This window comes from Alosa pseudoharengus, unplaced genomic scaffold (assembly GCF_046254945.1).
Source record: "Alosa pseudoharengus isolate Yale_2024_CS ecotype anadromous, Long Island Sound unplaced genomic scaffold, YU_APseudo_1.1 YU_APseudo_1.1_scf_17, whole genome shotgun sequence".
NCBI classification, from domain to species: domain Eukaryota; kingdom Metazoa; phylum Chordata; class Actinopteri; order Clupeiformes; family Clupeidae; genus Alosa; species Alosa pseudoharengus.
The window spans coordinates 36167197-36180954 of NW_027468640.1; the positions used below are offsets into that span (position 1 = coordinate 36167197).

Sequence of the window (13758 nt, forward strand, 5' to 3'; positions counted from 1 at the left end):
AATATGGATTCACTTGCCAAGTTAAAGATAACCTCGACCACCCACAATGTGATTTGCGGCGATGTTCTGGCGAATGAGAGCTTAAAACCTGTCAAAATGAAACCGACATCTCAAAATACAGATGTCGGCTCAGCACCATGGAGGAAAATCTCCGTGTCGCCGTATGCAGCATTCCTCCTAGAATTAACTTGCTATGTTCACGGAAGCATGCCCACCCTTCCCATTGAAATTGTTAAAGATAGTAAACCAGAAAAGGGAAATAAAAAATACATCTAACGTTGTACTAACTAACGTTGTAGGCCTAATGCTGCATGTGTACAGTAGGCTATGTGTGTGTGCGTGCTTGTGTGTGCGCGCGCTACGCACATAGCGCTCTGATCTGATATGGCGGCAGCCTACACTTGTTTAATCGTGATTGTTTGGTCTTCTCGGTTCTTGTTCATATGGAGTAAATAAAACAAATGACTTTGCTTTCTAGTTTTTGCTTGATTTAGTTGTTAACGTTTGAGGGGGGTATTTGAGTAAGGACTTAGAATGGGTTTGGGGAAAGTGGGGTCGCCAGACCTCGCCATACTTTTTTGTGGGGTCGCCAGACAAAAAGTTTAAGAACCACTGTCTTAGAGTATAAAATCTGCCAAATCACTGCAGCTCTGATCTTCATAGGCCAACACACTCCACATGACAGACTGGAGAAGAAGATCCCATGATAATCTGAGCAGCCGGTAGGGAAGACCAGGGCAGAATGGAGATGACCCAGAGTGTCTATCGACTTTTAGACTCTGCTGGAGTCAACAGACCCTCTTCAGACCAATATGAAGAAGCAGACGCAACTGAGGTTGACATCAAGACTCCATACTCTGGACAGAGGAAGGAAGGCCCAAATCCTCAACATTCTGGTAAATATAAAATGCTAATAATTTCATTTTTTGTCAATGGAACAAATAAATGATTGGCTATTGTTATAAAGTTTATAAATGTTATTTGGACACATCTTCTTTCAGTGATTATCAGCTCTACTAACTCTACGTTTTTTTATGTACTGTAAATCTTGATAAAGCCTAAATCTACTTTGTGTGAGTGCCATTGCTATACAATAAATGACTCTCAATGGGGCAGAAAGAAATTAGGAGAGTGAGAACTACTGGTGTTACTCTTGAACCCGAAGTCACCGCCATCTTGACTAAGTCTGTACAAGTCAGCGGCAATAATTCAACATGGCAATGATCAGAAGATGAGTTAAAATAATGCACTGACTTCTTAAACAAGTCTGTATATTTACCAATGCAAAGATGAAAGATTATTTTCATTATTTGTTTCCAACTCAGAGAATAAAACATTGTGATAATTCTAAGATTCTTTTTTCTTTCATTTTTAGGACCCTGGAAAAGCATAGCCATGTGTCTGGGTTTACTGTGTGCTGTCCTGCTGTCTGGCATCACGGTTCTCAGTTTCGAAGTGAGGGGGACCAAAATCAGCCACAACAATCAGATGAAAGGAACTTCTCAGGTACAGGCGAGTAGCAGCGACCTGAAAAATGAGACAGCACAGCTACAAGATAGTCATAAGCACTTGAGTGAGACAGACATGATGCAATTACAGAGAGATTACAGCAATCTGAAGACAGAAAAATCTAATTTACAAATTAGTAACAAGAATCTGGTTAGAGAAAAATCACAGTTACAGGACAAATATAACAACTTGAATAGAGAGAAGTCCCAGCTACAGGCCAATTACAGCAACCTGAATTCAGAAAAATCACAGCTACAAGACCGTTATAATGACCTGAGTAGTGAGAAATCTAGGTTACAGACCAGTTACAACAACCTGAATTCAGAGAAATCACAGCTACAAGACCGTTATAATGACCTGAGTAGTGAGAAATCTAGGTTACAGACCAGTTACAACAACCTGAATTCAGAGAAATCACAGCTACAAGACCGTTATAATGACCTGAGTAGTGAGAAATCTAGGTTACAGACCAGTTACAACAACCTGAATTCAGAGAAATCACAGCTACAAGACCGTTATAATGACCTGAATTCAGAGAAGTCCCAGTTACAGGGCAGACTCAACACCACGGCTGCTAAGAAGGACGAACTAACCACGGCTGCTGAGAAGGACGAACTACTGAGGAGATTTTGTGAAGCAAGTGAGTGTTTGCATACGGCAATATTTTCACACATATTTGTATCAGACCAGTCTTATCTGAGCATCAATTCCATTTCAACAAATATGCAGTGTTGAGGGTTACTTTCAAAACGTATTCCGTTACTGAATACAGAATACGTGCCCAAAAATGTAATCTGTAACGTATTCTGTTACGTTACTCAATCTGAGTAACGTATTCTGAATACTTAGATTACTTCCGCATTGAATTGCATTTTATAAGTGTAGGAATGCGGCCATCAAATCCTGCTTAGGCCTACTAAACAGGCCTATTCTTGTGTGTTCTTCTGTTCCAAATGGCTGAAGTGTTAGGCGAATGTAAAGTCAACTAAGCTACCTGATACAACTTTAAAATAGCAAGGTGACCACTAAAACTACTGTACAGCAGGCGACTAGGCTAATTAAAACAAACTAAATAAATAGGCTACTTTAAGGGCGTAGCCAGAAAATATATTAGTGCCTGTGAGATTTTTCGGTGGCATCAACCCAGTACAAGTGAGGGGCGCATATGACAGGTGGAACGCAAATGACCTGTAAATGTAAACACTATCTAGGCTACTGTATATCAGTGCTCTCAAAATGAACGTGATTGCGTAATGACAATCAAAAACCGCAAGTTAAAATATGCTAGCCTACTCGCAAGAATAATTCTTCAGAGGCTGCACCATATAATTCATTTTAAAACGTAAATGTAGATCTAATTAGAAAAAAAAAATCCATAAAGCTATTTTAAGTTAGAATAAAAAGCTTAGAATGCAGTGCCTATTTTAGAGATTGGTTTAATTGTAGGTCTAAATCAGGGGTGGGCAAACTTTTTAGCTCAAGGGCCACTTTTGGTTTTGAAAATTGGCTGCGGGCATACATTTTTTATAGCCTATAATTTAGTATGAAAAGTATTTGTTTTAAAATATTAATTGCTTTAAAATACTGCTAATTTTATGCTGTTTAACAAATGTATAAATTGTGCACTGTTGCTTTAAGACAGTCGCTTTAATTCACCTTTATGTCTCAATGATTTTCTGCCTGCTCCGCTATGGCTAGTGCAACGGCTGGGCCCTCTCACAGTTTTTAAATGGTCAGTAGTGGGAACTACTGTTGCCTTCATGATTTCCTTTTAAAAAGTTTCTTATAAGAAGGAGATATCAATTATCAACAATAACAAGCCAGCTGGAACCTGCGGCTCTCTCTCCCTCTCGTGAGTGCAGACGCGTTCCCAATTAAATGGATTGCATAACTCGTCTTATCCTGTAGACTACTTTTTCAGATTATTCTACATCTGCTGCTATTGGAGGGCGCAGCCAGCCAGAAGCAGATGGGCTCCCCCTATTAAGTCAGGTTCTGCTCAAGGTTTCTTCCTGGAATATGGGAGTTTTTCCTTGCCACAGTTGCCATATGGCGTGCTTGTGGGGGGTAAGAGGGTTAAGGCTGCCAGTCTTATGACATGTCATTTTCTATATTTTTGATATGTTGCTGAGTGGATCATAAACGGCCCCAGCAATGAAGAAATGTGATTGATAATGACTGACTGACTATTATTTTGTTACATGCTTCAAATGTAAAGCACTTTGAGCTGCATTCTGTGTATGAAAGGTGCTATACAAATAAAGCTTATTATTATTATTATTATTATTATAATGTTCACGTTAGATCTGCTGCAAAGGAGATAACTAAGAGTTAACTTAGTTTAACATGATGTTATCTCTATTTAACATGATGTTTTGACATTGACATTGTAAACGTTATCTAAGGAGAGTGAAAAGCAGTTTGCAGTAAAGCTAACCAAAGTCGTCTCTATCGCAGGAAAAAAATAGCGAGCAGCCTGATAACTAAATGAAATGCTCGGCGGGCCGGATGAAAGTGCTTGGCCGCGGGCCGCAGTTTGCCCACCCCTGGTCTAAATCAACACGTGAACTAGGCTCTGTTTATTGATTAGCAAACTGTGTAACCGATTGGCCGAAGTAGCCTGAGCTATTAATACTTGGGAAAATATCCTTTGAACAGACATCAGGAACCGCGATCAGTGAGGAGCAGGAGTTACCTCCACTTACTTTACTCCTAATTTGCTGTGCAAACAGTCATTTCAGGGTCTCCGATGACGCGTCCATAATGCGCGCTGGCTGCGTTTTGAGGCTAGTGCAAGACGGCGGGGCTTGGATTTAAACATGGAAATCATAGATTGCTTTCATGAGCTTCTGGGAAATGGAGTTGCCTTAATTTATTTAGCGAGTGAATAAACTTATGGAACAGAGAAGTATCGTCATGTAATCCATTGATTTCAACAATGTAACTGTTCTAAATACCAACTATTTAACTTGTAACTGTATCGGAATACAGTTACTCATAATTTGTATTCTGAATACGTAACGCCGGTACATGTATTCCGTTACTCCCCAACACTGCAAATATGTACAGTATGTGTGTGCTTCACATTGAGATCTCCATCTCAATAATAACATTTTCACGAGGACTCTTAGAAAGTTTTGCAGAACATGTCTAGAGACAATTATAGTAAAGTATGCACATTATTTCTTAGTGATAATAATTAACAGCATTAATCATATTTAAAATTGTTCCGTTTCACCAATTCAAAGGAGAATTCAAAATCTTTTGTTGAAGGAATGTTGGTCAGGTTGGTGTTGCTGCAAGATCTGATATAGGCCTAGGCTTGGGGTCATTACATACTTTTAGTCTACTATTTTAACATGGATCCAGTCTGTGGACCAACGCCAATAGTTCCATTTATCAAGTATACATTACAAGATACCAAGTCAGTATTTTTACCAATGCAAAGATGAAAGATTATTTTCACTAATTTCTTCCAAGTGACTGTGGTGATGTTGATTTGATATGTTTCTGTGCTTAAACATCTTAACATTTTCTCAATGTCATCAGTGGTGATCTAGGATCTTTTCTTGCTTTTTCACACAGAGATGGATGCTACTCAGTATGCAGGTATTCTTTTCACTCAACATGTGTATTTCTGATAACAGTTTTCTGTTAACCATTGTTACCCAATGAATAAGTGCTTAAGTTTTAAACTTATCATGAATTAAGTTAACATTACTTCAGGAAAGGGAAAAAATTCATTAATTTAGGGTGACTCAACAAATAGTCCAGTATGACCATAAACTGAGACGGTTGAAAGTAACAGGGAAATGAGTGGGAGAAAGACATATGGGAGTGGGGTCAGGAAATGACCATCAGTCAGATTCGGACCGGGGTCCCAAGTTGGATCTAGGACCCATATGTGGTCAAGATGATGCTGCTTTTGCCAGCTCCCTAGCCTGGCTAGCGCCACCACTTCTCAATGAAACGTGGTCTGGGAACCAAACGTTAATTTTCTCGTATTTGAAAAAAATGCCCAGATCCGTTTATTGGGTGCCACGGATGTCTATCAAATGCGTCTGTGCATAGCTCATCATCGTCTTGCTTTCCCCTTGTTCTGTGATTGGTCCCCTATCTCAGGCGAAAATTTGCTCCATGGTGTCCAGGCTGCCTTAGCAGCGTGAATCAAATCGCGCGCAAGGCAGCATGGGAACACCCAGGCTACCAGCTCCCCAGAATGCAGTCTGATTGATTATGCAGTTGTGTCAAATGGTGTTATGATGATGGTGTCCATGGGTGTAGATGAAGCCCTATGTTGGTATTCATCCCTCACTGCATGTGCCTTTCATCTCCTGCAGTGGAAATGGCTCTGGATCCTGATACTGCTGATGACCATCTCACCCTGTCTGCTGGTGGAAAGCAAGTGGTTCGGGAAAACACGAGACAGCATCTCCCCTACAGTCCAAAGCGGTTTCTTTATTACGCTGTCCAGGGAACACAGGGGTTCTCCTCAGGTAGATCTTATTATGAGGTGCAGGTCAATGTGAGCAGGAGCTGGGAACTGGGAGTGGTCAGCGAGTCCTGTAACAGGAGGGCAGTAGCCTCAAGCAGGAATCCAAACAATGGCTACTGGATAATAAAGAGGTCTGGCAGTTCATACAGGGCAGGTGCTGCACCCTCTGTTTTCCTCTCCCTGAAAGAGGACCCAGAAAGGGTGGGGGTGTTTGTGGATTATGACGCAGGTTTGGTCTCATTCTACGATGCAGACACGTGGGCTCTGGTCTACTCTTTCAAAGGAGTCTTCTTCAGGAAGAAAATGTATCCCTACTTGTATGCTGGCGATTCTTTTCCACTGAGCGTTGTCACCCCAGTCTCTTGTGTTAAATAACACACCAACAATGTGTCTCTTGTGTTTTATAATTCATATTAGTAATGTTGTGACTTGAATTCCCCCTAGGGATCAATAAAGTATCTATCTATCTACTTCCTATTACAACACATTTACTCCCTCTTGTGTCCTCTAGAAAAGTGTCTATCATCCAATACAACAAAACATTTATGAAGTTGTTGTTTGTATTGTTCTCATTGTATCCACAATACAATTGTCCTCATTGTATTTTGCTGCACCGAAATATGACCCTCTTTCTTTAATTAGAGGTAATGTTCATCTAGAGGTAATGTTCATCTATTCTGAAATACACTAAAAATTTTATAAAGAAAGATGATTCACTATCATCATTAAAGGAAAGTTTAAATCTTACTCACAAGTTGTTTTTAATGTGTAATGTTTTAATCGTTCACCTATTAATAACAAGTTGTTAACCATTGCGGAAAATATCATAGGGAAATATTACAATGCTGCAAACTGTCTTTCACACCTTAAAAACATATTCAAATGAACATTGTCAGTAGTAGTGTCAGTGAATAGTGATGTCTAATTTTAATTGACCGACACTTCATGGTAACAACCCTATTGCCACTATATATAATTTATATTCTATCAGTAACACAAAGGTCTTCTCTGTATGAATTTGATATAACAAGACAGTAGATCGTAGCAACCATACACAGAGCAAGCAGCCTAACTCACTTCAATTCTTTTCACTTTAATTAATGTTATCTGAAGTTGACAAGCGCATGATATACTGTAGAGTATTTATAGTATCTAGCTCATCCTGTAGTGTCATTGCTTTGATAATAATCTAAACTGGGTTAGTGTGATACAAGCAATGTAGCTCGACTACGCCACCCAATTGGAGAGCTGGGACTCTATTAAATAAAATAATCTTATATTTTATTCACAAGTTCGTTTAGTTTGGTGGGAGCAACACATCAGATTTACCCAGACAACAATTTTTTGTATAAAAATATATTTATTACAATCTCTGATTACAATAATAAAAAGGGGTACACCAAGCACACGCACGCACTCAAGCTTAAAAGCTAGACATCAGATTCAAAAGTCCACTTGGAGTTAGTAACTAGGAGCCCACAGTCCATAAGAGGTTCCTCGTCTAACACAAGTCCGTCTCACACCAGGCAGTGACGTCTGCACAGCAGGCCACCTGTCAATCACTCACACGCACCGGCACAACACTCACACAAACAAAGAGAAGGCCGCCAGTATCTCCGTAGATAACAAACACAGCATAAGCACAGCACCACACTAGAAGAGCAACAATCGTGCAATACCAAATTAATCACTGCAATTCGGGAATATGCATAGGCTATATATATATGGGAATATGACTACGGCAGACAGTCTGGAGCACTCCGATTTAGTGAGACGTAGATCTTAACCTCAGACGAGGGAAGACAGCATAGCCTGACACAGGACGTCACTCACCAATAAACTGGGAGCAGACGAATCTGACTCCCAGTCCTGTTGAACAGCGCTCCACAAAACCACAGATCCAGGACGGACAAGGCAGGCTCCGGACAGCACAGCAGAGGACGGCAGCAATCTTAGCGCAGCAGAGGACGGCAGCAATCTTAGCGCAGCAGAGGGGAAGACGAGGACACACAGCAGCCAACGGATTGAAGGCAGGACCAGTGGCGTAACTATAGTAGGTGCAGCAAGTACAGTCGCACCAGGGCCCGTGACCTCCCGGGGCCCGTCGCTACCCCCGCCCTGCCTCCTTTTTTTTTTTTTTTTTAGAACTTTAGAGCACGGAGAGTGAAGCGTCACTTTGACGATCTATCGGAAGATGAGCGCTTAACCTATGCAGAGAGTCAAAGTGCAGGTATTTTATGCAACTCTGGACATCATAATCAGTCAGCTCTCCCAAAGATTTGCAAGTATGCGGGAAACTTGTCATGTGTTTGAGTCTTTACGTACGACCCTTCAACTGGCAGGTGATGATGAACTGCTTGAAAAGGCAAGACGTTTGTCAGACCATTATAGCAGGGGCATTGCACCGACATTCCCAACACAACTCCTCTCATTCAGGTCTTGCTTTAAAGCAGAGATTTCACAGATGTCATCTATTTTTCAACTTGCCAAAATGCTGGTGGTAGATTATGACAGTGTAACATCCACATTCGGGGAAGTGTGTAGCCTACTCATGTTGTTTCTGACATTGCCTGTGACTGTGGCAACAGCTAAGCGATCTTTTTCCAAACTCAAATTTATTAAGACCTATACCTAAGGAGCAGCATGGGGCAGGAGAGGCTCCGTGGGTTAGCTATCCTGTCCTGCACAACGAAAGGCTCGTAAGATGGCCTTCTTCTAATGGCCTAATTCACGCATATTGGGGATTGTATGCATATGAATAATTTTATTTGGTTTCTGGACGGTTAAATAAGTTAGGCTACATTAAGTTTTGTTTCTGCGCAGTGCGAGTTTATAAGCAAGCAATCTACGCTTGCAGTTTCAGCAGAGGGTTGAAGAGGCGCATTGAGTGTTCCCATAATTCCATGCGAGTTGATGTTAATGCAGTAATATTAGATTACCCTGGCCTGCAGGCTGTTAATAAAATATTTTTTTTTAATGTTTTGACATGTAATGGATATGTAGTCGTGTGTTTTTTATTTGAAATTGTAATCTGTAACTAAACTACTTCGGTGCCTCAGGCCCTTTGCATAAACAATTGAAGTCACCCTTAATGTGTATTGCATGTATCAGAGCTAATTCATCTTGGGCCAAAATTCGCTGGTATGGGGCCCGTGTAGCGCTCTCGCACCTGGGCCCACCATTGGCTTGTTACGCCACTGGGCAGGACCGGCACATCAGCAACTTCAGGCTTTGACACAAGCAGACAATAATCCATGCAACGATCGTAGCAAAGACATAAGACAATCGCGACTACCCAACAATAAACGTGGGGAACAGGGCTACAACAAACAGAGTTCACGGGATATCAGACACGCACTGTTCCAGTTCATTTGCTTTTTTAAACAGTCTGTGATTTGGCGTGGCAATTACCAACAGCTGTTCATCTCCTAATCACCTGTGGTTGGGCACTTAAGAGAAACGGGGGCGTTGCCCCACATTCTAAATCACGGCCAAACAATCACTAAGATAATGCATGCATAGTAAAATAAATCAAAAAAGAACACCAAATCAAATTAAGAAAAAGGGAAAAACAGTGCCAAATACACACATGAAAACACAACATGAAATAAAATAGACCATAATCTCACCATATGACATCAGCATGCAAAACCAATGGGGAAGGGGTAAAGAGGAGGGGCAAAACATAGCTCCACCAATCCAAGGGAAGACTTTTGACCACTTAAAGAATACCTAGTGGCCTAAGGTGCGACCCCCACCATGGCAACTGATGGCTCTCAATAAGGCCCCAAAACCTGATTCATCCCAGAGTACCAGATACCATCATATTATCTTATTACAAAACATGTGGAACTGTATTACATATTGCATTCAGGGGGTTGTTTCTAGAAAGGGATGTTAGCTAACTTCCGCTACTACAGAATGTTGGGGTTATTACTCAATAAAGTGAAAGTTATGACATTTGGTCAAGTTATCACATCATGTCATAACCGGCAATGAGCACAGCATTGGTGTGAGGTGTGACATGGCACATCGTTTACAGCAGAGCTTTTGTCAGACGTCCTGTTCCTGTTTTCTCCTGATCAATTGCACTGAAATGGCATGCTGGACAGTTAATGAGGGGGACCATGATACAATAGATGTGGGTCATTCCACGTCAATTCAACCAGGGCCCACACACTTAGGTCTCAAAAAATTCTGAAAAAATTACCAGGTGTACCTATGTTATCCAGGAGACACACTGTAAAATGACTTTTGTGTAAGATCAATACTTTCCAAGATACAGCCAGTTTTACAGGGGGAGGGGGGTGTTGATTTTGTTCAGCCTCTTTTTTTTGTCAAAGTTCACAAGCCCATAGCACAAGAACTAAACCATGTAGGAGGCTCAAATGTTGCATGCTGGTACATAAATAGGAATTGTAGGTAGCAAAATTATCACATTTGGTCTGGATGATCCTGCATGGTCATAGCTGTCCCTCAAAGTTGATCAAAATTTTATTGGAGTTTTTGGCTGCCTTCAGAAGACATATTTGTACTCAACATAGGCTCTTAATTTATTTCCCTTATTGAGATAAGTAGAAACACTCTCACAAAAAGCAATGAACAGAACATAAATTCCTTCAGGATCTGAACAGCAGACCTCACAAGTCTGAAAAATAATTTTGGTTCTCATTTTCAGAGCGCCTTAACACATTGTAAGAATATACAAATAATGTTTTTATATTGTTTCCTTCACTCTCCATGATCCCTTCTTTTTAAAGATACCAATTTGACTTGTCTTATGCAAATCTTTCTTTTTTATTTCCACCCTGAACATAGGCAAAATGCACCATTGAGATCAATATGTTTTGTGTAGAGTTACCACAGTGCCACCTGTGGTTGTATAGAGTAACCTGTGGTAAGTCTATACAAAACATATTGATCAGTAAGCAAGTGGCATGACATTCAAGCATTCAAGATTAAATATTGTCTCTCGAGGAGGAAGGTTGGTTGGTATATTCAAGCATTCTCCTTCTCCTTCTCTCTCTCTCACTCCCTCTCTCTCTCTCTCTCACTCACACACACACACACACACAAATCTGATGCAGAGTAATTGCTGAGTAATTGTAACACAATGGAAATATAAAATAGCAATATATAATTTTGCACATTTCCTAATGCAGATTTACCCATCTCTATATGCTCTACAAGGGTTTTTCAATTGCATTTATATGTACAATCAAAATGTTACATTGTTTTTAATTAGTTTACTTCCATTCACATTTCACTTTGTACTATATTATAGCTATTTTCACACAAGAACGCTGATTTTCAAACAACTTTGAATGATGATGACTTGCTGGAGTATTCAGATTATCACTCATGGAACTGAGTACAAATTTGATATACACTTGTGAATACCTTTGAGATGTGCAACAGGATATCCACTATCAACCAATGTGTTACCGACAGACTCCTCTTAGATTTCATAATGTCATAATAGCGTTTCATAGTGTCAGGGTTTCCTTTACCTCAGGAACTTGACCCATGTCCAGTGCTCCCTTAATGAACTCTCCACTGTGTACAAATTCTTGCCCAATGGGGGAACGGTCACTGTTTTCCTGATGTTCTCAGCTGCTGTAACTTCCTCCATTTCTGTTTCTAAGAGCATAAAAAGTGCCAAAAACTGCAGCTCTGCTCTTAACAAGCCGACCAACTCCACACAACAGAGTGGAGATTGAGCGATCCGTAAAGAGGAGGAGGGCAGAATGGAAATGACAGAGGGCATCTATCCACATGCCGATTCCGATGAAGTCGACAGACCCTCTATGGGCAAATGTAAAGCAGACAGAGAGGCTCTTAGCAAGTCTTCAAACTCCAAAGGTAACCAGGAATGTATAATTCCTCAATGTTCAGGTGGATATGAAATTGTTATTTGTTATTATTGTGTTATTATTGTATTGTATTGTATTGTATATTGTATAAATTGTAATTATATTACTCTTCTTTATAAAGCTTACAAATGATATGACACAGGCCTTGTTTCTCTGAATAGCAACAATACTGATTGTGATATTGTAAATATTGTGTGTGCTATTTGTGCACTTATAATATTATAAAATATTGTTGATGAGGCCGAAGTAAATTAGCAGAAAAGATACTTTTAAGTTGTATGATGGTAACTATACTGTACTGTAAAGAAGCCTTTTGATGAAAGAATACAAGACAATATATATATATTGTAAAAAGCTGTAACTGTAAATAACTAAGAACAGGCTTTGAGAGTGGTCTAGTCAGGCATGTTTTGAAAGCTAAAAGTTTGGGTGGGCACAGTTAGAGTGTAGGGGTGGGGGGGGGGGGGTGAAGTCTTCCCGTAGAAAAATCGTAAGTTATGTCCATAACTATGGATCTATGAGACCAACCGATGACCGTCACCACGGTCTACACCTTGAATGATGCCATCCTTCTACCTATCCGCGAGACCTAATGTCAACAACGTCATGTCATGACTGACCTGAGGGGCTTGGCTCACTGCCTATATTATCATCCAGGTGAGCAAGCCACTTCCTCTTTGCCTGGAACGCCACAGCTCGTTCCGAGCGACAAGAGATGGTGACGGTCATCGGTCGGTCTCATAGATCCATAGTTATGTACATAACTTACGATCTATTTTGACCTCCCTCAGACCGTCACCACGGTCTACACCTTGGATGACTCATGCCATCAGGGTCGCGAGGAATAAAGTGCTCTCTGCACTTATGTCCTGCGTGCAGCAGAAAGCACCGCTGAGCTCAGAGGAGCAGGTGCTGCCACGTTCACCCTATAAAATCGTGCAAATGTGCAGGGTGTGCTCCACGAAGCAGCCGCACAGATCTCCGCTACAGGAACGCCCCTCAGGGCCGCCCATGAGGTGGCCATACTCCTTGTAGAGTGCGCCACCAGGTTACCAGGAGCGGGAAGATTCAGACTACTATAGGCCTGGGAAATGGTGTCGACCACCCAATGTGACAGGCGCTGTTTGGATACAGGGTCACCGCGCTTACCTCCACCATAACAGACGAACAGCTGCGAATGTGAATGTCTCAGCATCTGAGTATGTGTCACGTAAGTCCTTAATGCCCTTATAGGGCAGAGACTTTCCAAGTTCAGGTTATCCACCCTGACCTCAGGCTCCGTGTGGAAAGCGCTGACCTCAATCACCTGGTTCACGGTCTGAGGATTCACAACCTTGGGAAGGAAGGAGGGATTTGGCCACAGCGACACACCAGTGTAGTCGGCCTTCCATCTAAGACATTGCTCACTGACAGACAAAGCATGTAACTCACTTACCCTTTTGGCTGAACAGATCGCCAAAAGGAACACCGTCTTCTGTGTGAGAAACTTAAGGTCCACCTGGTCCAATGGCTCATATGGAGCTAGTGTCAGTGCGCGCAGCACTGTGGGAAGGTCCCATGACAGGGCCCTCAAAGCTTGGCCCGGCCGGAGACGGCCTGCCCCTTTAAGAAATTGAGAGACCAAGGGATGTTTCCCAATTGCGAGTCCATCAACTGGCTGATGGAAGGACGAGATAGCTGCTGCATAAACCTTAATAGTGCTGGATGCTCTTTGCATGTCCAGCAGTGACTGAAGGAAGCTTAAAATACTATGCACCGCACATGTGTCCGGGACTAACTGTCTACCACGACACCAGTCTGAGAACACCCTCCATTTCTGGCTGTAGCACGCTTGCGTAGAGGGAGCCCTGGCACACTGTATGGTCCGTATGACTGCCTCAT

At 41.5% G+C, this 13758-nt stretch overlaps 1 protein-coding gene across 1 annotated transcript; it reads left to right on the plus strand.

Moving 5' to 3' along the window:
* The first annotated feature begins 699 nt into the window (after positions 1 to 699).
* Positions 700 to 6673, plus strand: LOC143127750 (uncharacterized). The gene is made up of 4 exons (XM_076289420.1): positions 700 to 896; positions 1376 to 2149; positions 5095 to 5118; positions 5850 to 6673. The coding sequence occupies exons 1-4, from the start codon at positions 743 to 745 to the stop codon at positions 6377 to 6379; spliced, it is 1482 nt and encodes a 493-aa protein (XP_076145535.1). The 5' UTR covers positions 700 to 742; the 3' UTR covers positions 6380 to 6673.
* Positions 6674 to 13758: the final 7085 nt, after the last annotated feature.